Source organism: Oncorhynchus keta, chromosome 29 (assembly GCF_023373465.1).
Source record: "Oncorhynchus keta strain PuntledgeMale-10-30-2019 chromosome 29, Oket_V2, whole genome shotgun sequence".
NCBI classification, from domain to species: domain Eukaryota; kingdom Metazoa; phylum Chordata; class Actinopteri; order Salmoniformes; family Salmonidae; genus Oncorhynchus; species Oncorhynchus keta.
The window spans coordinates 34,527,305-34,540,143 of record NC_068449.1 but is presented as its reverse complement, the minus strand read 5'-3'; the positions used below and the strand labels follow the sequence as shown (position 1 = coordinate 34,540,143).

The 12,839-nt window shown below is 46.0% G+C and overlaps 1 protein-coding gene across 2 annotated transcripts in view; it reads right to left on the bottom strand.

Annotated features, from left to right (window-relative positions):
- Positions 1 to 252: 252 nt before the first annotated feature.
- si:dkey-288a3.2 (protein phosphatase 1 regulatory subunit 37) overlaps positions 253 to 12,839 on the bottom strand; it is a 74,451-nt gene continuing 61,864 nt past the window's right edge. For both annotated transcript variants that reach the window (XM_052486460.1, XM_052486461.1), the window contains exon 11: positions 253 to 4,397. In XM_052486460.1, coding sequence (XP_052342420.1) covers positions 4,266 to 4,397 — 132 coding nt within the window. In that variant the 3' untranslated portion in view covers positions 253 to 4,265. The remainder of the gene's footprint in view (positions 4,398 to 12,839) is intronic.

Genomic DNA, 12,839 nt, shown 5'->3' with positions numbered 1-12,839 from the left:
CATTGCATATTGCTTTTCAGCTTTTCTGATCCATGCAATTGTTGGAGAGGAGACTAGGAGAGAAGAGGAAGCCACAAAAGACATGGTGTCATGTCCAATATCATCCAACAGGGGTCAGTCTCTACTGCTTTTGAATGGCAGCATTATAACACTAGGTGGCAGCCTTGCCTCAGCTATGGGCTAATTGTGATAATGTAGTTTTTTGGTTTTACCAATAACAACAATTATACACTAGACATTGTATTTTATTTATATATATATATATGTATATGTTTAATCATAAATAGATACATTCATCTTTACCATAAAGGATTTCAGCACATTACCCAATTTAAGCAGTTATAGCTTACTATATCATAGGGTCAATATGCTGAGCTGCAGGTGGACAGAATCCACTGTGTGATGCTGGTCACTGTTCCTTAAAGCCGCTTAAGCCATGGAGGAATGTCTCTTTCACACACACACACCATGAGCCGAGGCCTTAACTTGGTGGGGAAATTTTCCCCCAGAAAACCTTGCCTCATTGGCGTTCAGAAAGAAAATGTGTTTTGTTGCTTAGGAACAGTTTGCCTTCCGTCTCTGCGGGTGGTCTCCTTGTGAATATCATTATGTGCCCCTCGAGTCGGGAGGACGACACATTTTTCTTTTCTGCCAATATTTATTGTCTGCTCCACTCACTGTCGGGAGGTCTGGAAAATGCTTTCATTGATTAAAGGAGGTGCTAGGCAGGCGAAGTCTGTGAGAGACATCACCTACCTTTATAATCATTTGTCAACATTATATTTCTAGAGGACAGCTTCAAGCTTACAGACAATATTGTTTTGCTTTGCTTTATGGGGAAATCTGCAAAGACAATCGAATTGTTAAATATTACAAAAACACAACTATATTAATTAATTGTTCTTATTCTCAGCTTTGTATTTGTGTCCGTCTCGAGTTATTTTGAGTGCTTTGTCCTTTAGATGAGTATAAATGAGCCACCCTCTAAATAAGTGGCACCTGAACATTTCCAGCATTTCCTACACACACACACACACACACACACCCCTTCCCTGTGAAAACATGCTTGACTTTGAAATATCCTCAGTAGCTTACATTTATATCCCAAGTGTGAAAACTCTCACCTTACATGATCAACACACACACACACACAGCAGAGGCACTGCTCTTCTGCTCCAAACATCCTCCTCTGACAAAGCCAAGAAGCTGCTCTCTCTCATTAGTGTGTGAGGACAGCATAGCAAGCCCAGGGTGAGAGCTTCCTCCTTCTTTCTCCCTCTGAAGTTAGTTTCTGCCTATTGTAATGGCAAGGCAGATTCATTAATATGTCACTGATAAGTACCAAGGAAATTATTTGGAGGAGGAGGAGGAAAAAGAGAGGGAAAGTGGTGGGGCGACGGGACAATCACTCTCCCTCTTCCGGCTGGGCCATGCCAGCTTTCGGAAGTAGATGACAGGCGCTGACAGGGAGGGGGTGCGTTCAGGCGGGGCGGGGAAAGAGGTGGCCCAGTGAGCGCCTAGAGGACACCGCAAGGGGCGGAACGGCCCCCACCGCGCCCCGGCCTCACAACGGATCGACAGAGGGATTGTGTTGACAGGGGGGGAGAGGAGAGAAGGAGAAGCAGCCACATTTACAGCAGGGATGGAAATTCATCAAACTAGGGGAACACCTCCAAGAGCCACGCTGCAACAGCAGGCTCTGTTGAGCTCTGTGTGTGTGTTTCTGTGTGTTGCTCTCATTCCTATTGGAAAGTCAGGGCTATTTCTCCGTGATGGATGGGAGAGTTGAGGTGGTCTTCGTTAGAGCATTGCTCATTAGTAATGTATGCTACTGTCCTGTCTAATTGCTTGCCCATAATTGTCAGTGTAGGAGAAATGATCAAACTCCCTCTGACCTATTCTCCATCGGTGCTGCAGATTTCCCCTGCGCTGCAGCTTTACTACTTTGATATGTCTAAAAGTGGATATTAAGTGGGTCATTAACATGTGTCCAGCATCTGTTACGGTAACAATGTTTAATCACAAACTAAAAGTTGCTTTCGTAAAAAATGTGTTCAGCACTTCTAAGCTCAACTACACAAGCAGTTAATTATTCATTTCTTTCCCCGTTTTCATATGTGTGGGATTAAACTAAACAAATAGGTTGAATGAAGTGCTAATAGTGCTGACCCTGTTCTGTTTCTCACTGCTTTTCCCAAATGTGATAAAGGGTGTAGGTGTTTCACTCATGTGCAGCAGCCGTAGAGGACCCAGCCCTACTCCCACTGTCAGTGCATCTGCTTCTGTCTCTCCATCGTCTCGCTGCCATCAGGTTTCATACCTAGTTGATTCCAGGATTGTGGAGGCTCTGCTGGGATGGGGTCTGGCTAGAGGCTTGGAGCTAGGGTTGGACCTGGCTGTGGCTGACCTGGCTAAGGTAGGGGCTGGCTGGGGCTTGGAGGTTGGGAGGGAGCCATGGCCATGGTTGTGGTGGGTGCTGCCGATGGTGGAGATGGAGGCCTTTGTTAAAACATCAGGTGGAGTGTGGGGGTTTGGGAACAGTGAACTAAGGGGGGCAGGGGTGCTCCATGCTGCTCTGCCAATCTGCTTCTAACTCTACCACATCACCTCCTTTACACAAACACACAGTCACAGACACACCCCTTCCCGAACTGAAAGGAAGGAGGGGGTGTGAGAGGCCACCAGGGGAAGGGACTGGCCGGCAGGGGTGTTTGGGTGGTTATCTAGGCAGTGTGAAACCAAATTCACACCCAAGGACAAAGAGGGAGAGATCATCTCCTGTTAAATACACCTGTCTACCCTCATCTGTCAATCAGCAGATCTTTAATAAACATGGATTTAGGGGAGAGGAGAGAAATAGGCTACGTCTCAAACGGCACCTTATTCCCTATGTAGTGCACTACTTTTGACCAGGGCCTGAAGGGGCCATTTGGGACGCAAATAGACATGAGAGAAAACAGAGGGGAAAATGTTTTTTTTTGTATTGGTATTTATTTGGTATTTAACAAAAAGTGCACAAAGTTTTGTAACTGTTATAGCCACAAAAAGCACAAATCCATCAGAATCACTACAAACTTCAATCCCTGTATGATTCAAAGTGGAAATGGTGTCCAGTAAGTACCGTAAGTACCATGTATTAGCCTATACATTAACAGAGTGGTTATGCAGAGAAGCATTTTGCCCACGCTCTCATTTTTATGATGCGTATGTCAAAATCAAGCAATGCCTTCCTTAGCTGCAATTCTGTCATTCCTTTTTTACTGCAGAAACAAATCCATGTGACAAATATACACTTTCTGTAAGAGTGACAAACACACAGCAACAACGAGATGACATCATCATACGTATATAAAATCCTAGATAGAGAAATTAAGTCATATAATACAACATTAAAGTAGTCCCGTTCCCTGTTGATGTGAAGCATTTTGATCCCTTGTTCCCTCAGTCCATCTAAAATAGTTTTACCAGAAGCTCCAAACCAATGATTGAAATGTTCATATCTGTTTAGAACTACATCACGTTTCTGAACATGAATCCTAAAAATACCAGGGTACAAACTGATTATGTGAAAACTCATAAAAGAAGCAAGACAGCGCAATAAAAACAAAAGGCAAACTGTCATCGCTGAAACTGTGTGACATACCTGAGGCTGTCCATGTGCGAACGTAAGTTAGCAGAGTTCAGTTGTGGCTGTCATGCAGATGATGCTGTGGAACATAAGTAACAACCAGACACAAGAGTGCTCCCCTGAACATTAGTCATGACACACACACACACCTTTCCGTATCAACAGAGCTTTAGTCCGCATCACACTCCGGGGACATTAAACGAGGGGGGGGGGGGACGAGGCGAAAAAGAGAGAAAACAACTCTCTTCATTTCTAGGTGATTCACGTTTTGAGTGGGCTTGCAATATTGCTTCATGGAAAGTGTGTGAGCCTAGGCAGGAGCATTAGCCTGGGATCAGCAGGGCGGACCATTGGTCCGGGTCAAAAGTAGTGCACTACATAAGGAATAGGGGTGCTATTTGGGACATACCCCTAAGTTTCATTAGGGAGCAGAGCTCTGGCTTTATTACCCAGATTTGGAGTTTTATGGTTATCATTATTTGCCATAGAATTATTATTCGAATAGATCTGCTAGTCAACTGTTTGGGATGGACATTAGGACAGGACGTCTGTGTGTGTGTGCGTGACAGAGAGTGAGGGAGAGAAAGTATGCGTCTGCGTGCACGTGTGTATCCGTTTCAGTCATGTTGTGGGGTTGTCAGCGGGTCTCAGAGGAGTCGGGCCACGGCAGCTCTGTTTCCACGGCGATGCGGTGACGTGCAGCGTTCCCCGTGCAGAGCTCACTGATCTCTCTCAGTAGACTCTTCTGTGTCTCCATCAGAAAGTCCTCCTGGAAATGACAAACAGTCAAAGACACTGAGTACAGTAGAGTACAGTAGGGAGGACCACAGGATGCATATTTCATCTCCTACAGCACTGTCTTTCCATCTCGTCTTATTTATTTATCTAGTCCTTTGTGTTTCTTTGGGTTCTATATGATAGAGGGGAACTCATGAGTAAGTAGGAGAACAAACACACAGATGCTTCTTGCTACCATGTTGAGAGAGAGAGAGAGAGAGAGAGAGAGAGAGAGAGAGAGAGAGAGAGAGAGAGAGAGAGAGAGAGAGAGAGAGAGAGAGAGAGAGAGAGAGAGAGAGAGAGAGAGAGAGAGAGAGAGAGAGAGAGAGAGAGAGAGAGAGAGAGAGAGAGAGAGAGCTGGCTGGTGGACAGCATTAGAGATGCTGTTTCCTCCTCATAAATTATCGGCGTGACGACCAGGCCCTCCAGAGCACCGGTGTGATTCTTTCAGCGTTGGGGATGGAACCCTGCGTAGACCCGCTGTCATCCCGCAGTGACTACCCACCCACCCACACTCAACCGCAGCCCAAGCAAAACCCACACCAACCCAACCCATATCCAGGCCCATGTGTTACTGTGAAGCAGAGGCAGCAGTGTATGGGTCTCCTTCTCCCTCCTCCTCCTCCTCCTCCTCCTCCCCACCGCGCGGCCGGGCCGGTCTGCAGCAGAGCAGTTAATAAAGAGATTGATTATCAGGCTGTCAGGAAGTGACAGTTGGACAGGGCGTCTCTGCGTGAGTGACAGAGGGCACGCTCGCCGCACAGCAGCCAGGAGAGGAGGCACAGGCACCACACAGCCTTCCGCTCTACCCGCTCCAACCGCCCTGTGCCACCCACACCCCCGGCACCCAACCCGACACCCTGCTTCAAGCCGTGCCAACACTGCTGCCTGCCGGGGGAGAGGGAGGAGGGTGAGAGAGATGGGGGCATGCAGAGCACGCTGCTCCAGCCTTCTGGAGTAGGAGAGAGAAAGACAGGGAGAGGAGGAGAGGAGAAGGAGATGAGGAGAGCAAATCAGCGGCTGGTGACTCTCACTGCCAGAGTCAGAGAGTCAGAGTTCACAGCCGCTGCCTTCTGGAGAGAGAGAAAGCACGAGAGAGAGCGCAAGAGAAGTGGGGGAGGGAGAGAGGGAGGGGGGAGGAGAAAGAGATGCCAGTGACAACATACTGTACTGCCGGCGAGGTCATATATGCAATACACACACACACACACACACACACACACACACACACACACACACACACACACACACACACACACACACACACACACACACACACACACACACACACACACAGGTTTTAGGCATTATCTTGAGTAACATTTACAATGCTCAGTTTTTTTAAACTTAAACACAGATATGCACAGCCAGTCACAGAGCATTCTAGTGAGGATATCCCTGGCTCGGTGATAGAAGGGGAGGTGTTGAGTGCCGAGTGCACAGCCCACACCCTAATTAATGATTTAACAGCACACAGGTACGCCCAGACAGCCAGGCAGGTGCTCTACTCGTTCGCTTTGTGCTCCTCTCAGTGTCACTCCTCCCCTGCACTGAAGGCTGTCTGGGTGCTACACCTCTCCTCCTTCTGACTCTGTTTGAAGTTTGGGACCTGCCTGCCCATCGGTCTGTCTGTCCAACAACAGCGCATCCCCCAATCCCCAACACCGTCCCCCCTTTTTATTGAAATCCCAGCACTGATAACATCAGGTGACAACAGTGGATTCATCCTTTCCAGCTGAGTTGCAGCTTGCCGCATTACCCTGTTCAAACAGTGCATTGTTCAAAGACAATTAGTGTGTGTGTGTGTGTGTGTGTGTGTGTGTGTGTGTGTGTGTGTGTGTGTGTGTGTGTGTGTGTGTGTGTGTGTGTGTGTGTGTGTGTGTGTGTGTGTGTGAAAAAAGCTGCTCTCTGTCTTGAAGAAGATCAAAACAACCCCAGAGTAAAACATACAGTGAAGGTTTCTGATCGGCTCTGGCCATGCAGCGCTGTGATGAGAGGAGGAGAGGGGAGAGGAGCAAGGAGCTGTCCGCCTGCCATGCTCCCGAACGCAGTAGCAGACTAGAGAGGAGTGGAGCAAGGCCTCTCGCCAGATGGACGTTTCTTCTGGTAGGACATTGTGTGTAGTACTAACATGTTCATCTCGCATTGTACAGTAAACAGACAGTATAGGCTACAGCGTTCTGCGTGTCCTAACTGCTGTCTGTTCACACACACACACACACACACACACACACACACACACACACACACACACACACACACACACACACACACACTTCTTATTCTGAACACTGGAAGCATCTACCTAAGAGGAGAGACTACCTACTTAGTAATAGTCATTTTTATTTGTTTTACAATACCATTGTAAGATTTTATTTTGACCATGGGAAAAAGACCATCTGTAAAGATTGAATGTGGGTTCAATTGGAATATAGCCGTATACTGTGTAGCCGAGCTCCCTTCTGACACACAAGGTTGACACACCGCAATAATGACCATATGCTATATAACGAGCATGAAACGTTTTATACAAAGGAGCAGCATGACCACCACACTGGAGCTACACCCCAGGCTCGCTCTCTGCCACGGGGAAACACAGAAACCGTCACAACCATCAGACAATGGGTATGACCATCACACTGACATGTTAATAAGATCATGGCGATGTGTGTATCAAGAGTGTAATGATTTAGGATGACTGTGGCCCCGGGGAAAAAAAGGACCCGGACTCCAGAAGACTCCAGAGATGATCACATTGTGCTTCTTTTCTGTAGGAGGCAACGTTTATAGTTTCTATGTTCGAGTACATAACATTCTTGCATTAGTATGTCATATGAAAACAGACCTAACGGCATAATTGTTGAAGTCGATTCACAGGGCATCAATCTGGAATTCTGAATACAATCACAATGCCATTTACAATACGTGCTGTGTGTGTGGCTCATATCGGTCTCACATATCGCACCACTATACGTGTTTGATAATATTCACAATGTGTAATGAATGTGATAGCAACAGTATGCCTATCCTGAATGCAATTGCAATGCCATCTTCAATGGGTCACCAGCTCTCATGCTAGGTTGTCAGTCTTCCACCACTATGTCACATGGGTGCAGCAACAAAGTGTTAGGGAAGGTTATCAATGCAAAATGAACATGACTGTGAGAGGATTGTAAATACAACCATATCCAACACTTAAATGGTGCCTCAGAGTATCAGGACTATCTATCACCCTTGCAGTTCACATGCGTAACACTTTCTTTCGATAGTTCGTCTGTAGGTGCTCCACAGACTATCAAAGGGAAAAGGGATTCAAACCAGCGACCTTTCGGTTACTGGCCCAACACTCTTAGGCTTCTTGCTATGCTACCCGCCGCCCCTTATCAGTTACATACCAGTAACATGCCAACTGTATGTCTGTTGACTTTCAACAAGAAAGTGTCTGTAGTCCATCTAGAGATGTTCAACAAACTGTCTGTAGACTCAGTAGCATCTCAACTGTATATGTCATCATTATCAACGCCCTCCATTTGGCAAATCTGACCAAAACTCTATCTTCCTGATTCCTGTTCACAAGCAAAAAGTCAAACAGGAAGTACCAGTCACCCACTCAACATGGAAGTGGTCCGGTGAAGCGGATGCAAAGCTACAGGACTGTTTTGCAAAGACTGGAATATGCTTCGGGATTCATCTGATGGCATTGAGGAATTTACCACATCAGTAACCGGCTTCATTAATGAGTGCATTGACGACGTCATCCCCACAGTGACCGTACGTACAGATCCCAAACAGAAACCATGGATTACAGGCAACATCCGCACCGAGCTAAGGCTAGAGCTGCCGGGTTCAAGGAGTGCGACGCTAATCCGGACGATTATAAAAGAAATCACGCTATGCCCTCCGATGAACTATCAGGCAAAGTGTCAATACAGGACCAAGATCAAATTCTACTACACCGGCGCTGACACTCATCGGATGTGGCGGGGCTTGCAAATGATCACGGATTACAAAAGAAAACCCAGCTGCAAGCTGTCCAGTGAGTTCACTGGCAAGTTCTCAGACATTTTCAACCTCTCCCTGACCCAGTCTGTAATACCTAGAATGTTTCAAGCAGACCACCATAGTCCAGACCCTATCTCTACATATCTGTAGCCATGAAATGTGTTGAAAGCTTGATCATGGCTCATCCCAGACACCCTGGACCCACGGTAATTCGCATACCAACCCAACAGATCCAAAGATGATGCAATCTCTATTGCACTCACCACTGCTCTTTCCCACCTGGAAAAAAGGAACACCTACCTGAGAATGCTGTTCATTGACTACAGCTCAGTGACTACAGCTCAACACCATAGTGCCCTCCCTCAAAGCTCATCACTGAACTAAGGACCCAGGGATCCTGACGGGCCACCCCCATGTGGTGGGGGTAGGAAAAAACACATCTGCCACGCTGACCTTTAACACGGGGGCCCATCAGGGGTGCATGCTTAGTGCCCTCCTGTACTCCCTGTTCACCCACAACTGTGTGGCCAAGCACGACTCTAACATCATCATTAAGTTTGCCGACAACATAACGGCGGTAGGCCTTATCACCGACGACAATGAGACAGACTACATGGAGAAGGTCAGAGACCTGGCATTGTGGTGCCAGGACAACAACCTCTCCCTCTACGTCAGGATGACAAAGGGCAGAGTCGAGAGCGTTCCTCAGTGTCCACATCACTAAGGACCTATCATGGTCCAAACACACCAACACAGTCATGAAGAGGGCACGACAACGCCTAATTCCCCCTCAGGAGACTGAAAGGATTTGGCATGGGCACTCCGATCCTCAAAAAGTTATACTGCTACACCATTGAGAGCGTCTTGACTGGCTGCATCACCGCTTGGTATGGCATCTTCTTGGCATCTGTCTGCAAGGTGCTACAGAGGGTAGTGCGTACGGTCCAGTACATCACTGGGACTGAGCTCCCTGCCATCCAAGACCTCTACACCAGGTGGTGTCAGAGGAAGGCCCTGAAGGCCCTCTAGTCACCCAAGTCATAGACTGTTCTCTCTGCTAACGCACGGCAAGCGGTACCGGAGTGCCGAGTCTGGGAACAAAAGGCTCCTGAACAGCTTCTACCCCCAAGCCATAAAACTGCTGAACAGTTAATCAAATGGTTACCAGGACTATTTGCATTGACCCCCCTTTTGTTCACACCCCACATTATTGCACTTGCTTTATGTACACTCACTGGACTCTACCCACACACTCACACATACTACACTGACACTCCAACACACACACGCTCACACACACACGCTCACACATGCATATTGACGTCACACACACCCTCACACATAGACACACTTTCATACTCTTCACATATAATGCAGCTACTCTGTTTATTATCTATCCTGATTGCCTTATCACTTTTATCCCTACCTGCATGTACTGTATATTGAATCGGTACCAGTACAAAATACAAATACTCCTTGTATTGAGCCTTGTAATTGTTATTTTATTGTGTTACTATTTCCTTTTTTTCCTGATTATATATTTTTTTAAATCATGCTTTCTAACTCTTCATTGTTGGGAAAGAGCTCATAAATGAGCGTTTCACTGTCAAATCTACACCTGTTGTAATTCAGCGCATGTGACAAATAACATTTGATTTGACATGATTTTCAGAATAATTCACAGTACTTAATTAACACAATTAGGGAAGGTATTCTGAAAACAACCATACATTCCATACTATAGACTCCCATACTGACACTGTGATACAGGCATATCCGCCACACAGCAGCAGTGTGTGTCTACACACAACAATGCAATCCACCCCCCCACCCGCTTGAATGGGCTTATCCTGTCTCTCTCATCCCAGTAAACACTCTTTTTGCACTCGATTGGTCGTCGGTAAGAGATCAATAGCCTCAGACAGAGCGAGCAGAACACCAGGCTAGGGATGGTGATGTCTCGTTGGGTTGATTTTTTCCCCTCTCTCCTTAAACCGACACAGAGCACGAGAGACCATTTCACACCCCCACCAAAAAAAAAGGAGAGATGAAAAAAGGAAAGGAGGAAGATAGGAGGAGCAGACAGAATCTCACATCCACCCCAAAAAAGAAGGAGACAAGAGGAGACGAGGAGGAGGAGGAAAAAGAGAGAGAGAGAGCTACACAGCGAGCTTTAGAAGGAAGGCAACACAGATGGACAAGTACTTTTTACGTCTGGAGCTTCTGCTGGCATGGTGCCACGGGCACAGACTCCCTTTGTTTGCCAGGCTACTAAACTAATAGACATAAAGGCAGGTTCCTGCTGGCCTGGAATTATAAAGTCATTAAGGAATCCAAATACACACACACACACACACACATATATATATATATATATATACACAGACACAAACATGCACAAGCGCGCACACACACACACACACGCACACACGCACGCACGCACGCACGCATACACACACGCACACACACGGCATACGGGGGCCAAGAGAGGGGACGAGATGACTAGGCCATACCCCTGGCGCAGCTTAAGCTAAGGTAACGTGTGTGCGTGCAAGGTTGGGGGCCTTGAGTGACTTCCCTGTGAGCGTCAAACACACAAACACACACACACACTCATAACTGAAGAGGAGCCGAAACACAAACCGCTCCTCTGCATCACCATACAAAGCAAACTTCTATCAAAAATACACCACCTCCACCTCATCACACTCCACAAATATGTATTTTATTTGCCAAAAACTGTTACTTTTGTTCCTCTGTAATCACAGCACTACATTGTCAAACAACGAGAGTGTCATTCTTCACTATGGGTATTGTTCCCCTCCTTACATGTCTGCCTCGCCACAAAAGGATCCTCCGCGGGCTTTTGTCCCTGGTGTAATCTCAATATTATTTAAGATGGCCAGCGCACAATGGCAGCGAGAACAGGAGCCGCTTAAGCCCCTCTCCCTGAACAGTGGTCTTGGCAACTAAACTAACTCATTTGTTAGCTGTGCATTCCCTCAGACAGACCCGTAAATGGAGGCACCATCCTATTACAGGGGATGAACTGGGGCTGCTGCTGCCACTGTAGGCTGGCCACACCACCATCTATAACCCCACGTGGAAAACCTTACACATGGACTGGTTCAATCGCCAACTTAGTCAGCTGCAGAAAGAGACCCTGCAGGCCATTCCCAGACACTCTGGAATGTACTGTAAATATATTCTGGAATGTGTCTTTAGAATATGGAAGCAGAATGGGATAGAACAGTTTATTATCATCATGTTGATATATTGTAAATGTGAAGTGTGGGTGTCATCTGGCAATGAGACCCAGACGTGCCCAGAGAGAGTTACTACTAAAAAAAGCACAGATCTTTAATTTGATCACTCTTTTGTTGCAGAGAATTTCCCTACACTACAGGAAATGCAAACGTGTAGTGTATGAGTTTAAAAGGGCAACTCAAGTTCGTCATTCCCACTTTGTAATGTCAGACGATTTTCCCTAATGAAAAAATGTATCAACCCCTACAAAACCGTCCATTAATTATAATCCACACAATAATTAACATTTCCTTTTCCTGCAGGATTCTTTTCCTGCTGAAGCTAGCTGGCTGAAATTAGGATCCTACATCTGTATATACTAGTAAACAGGCACAGGTAGAAAATACCCCAATTCTCATGGACTCTAAATACGACTAACATTACAGTACCTGTCTTTAGATCAAGAGTTGTACTGTAGTGTGTTAAAAGCAGAGTGTTTATATGACTGGAAACCTCAGAAGCCTTACATACTCCATTCCATCTCCAGAAACTCATAATGTATTCTCACTATAATAAACATGTGTGGATCCAGTGTTTGTTCGTCTCTTTCTTCGTACAAAGACGAACGCGCGTGTTCTCCGACAAGGGTGCTGAGAGGCGAAATTTCAAAGGCGAAACTTGAGAGCGAAGGCTGCGCATTTACAATATTAATACATTTAAGTACGGCTCGATGGTAATACTACAGTATGCACATTTTGCATTTGTGTATGCATGTGTGTGTGGCATGTGTTTGTGGGTGTGTGGGTGAGAGTGAGACTATGAAGAGAATCACTGATGAAAAAAGGCTACTTTGAAAATTCTATGATAATTGGCTTCTTAAAAGGAGCTCATTTTTAACTATGTCACTGCGACTGCTGCATGACAATTAATCTGTTTGCCACTGCTTCCTTGGCATCTGTGCCAATTACTTTATATGCTAATATATGTAAATTACTAAACATTTCAGATGCCAGTTACAAGTATATGCAAGTAGTGTATTGTATTTTATTTAAAGTAATATTCTTAACGCGGATCAACAAAGCAAGTGCTTTACATTTCGAGGGGTATATATATATATTTTTTTCTGTGGCATTTTTCTGTGGCATTTTTCTGTGGCATTTTTCCTAGGATGTGGCGGTATTGGGTA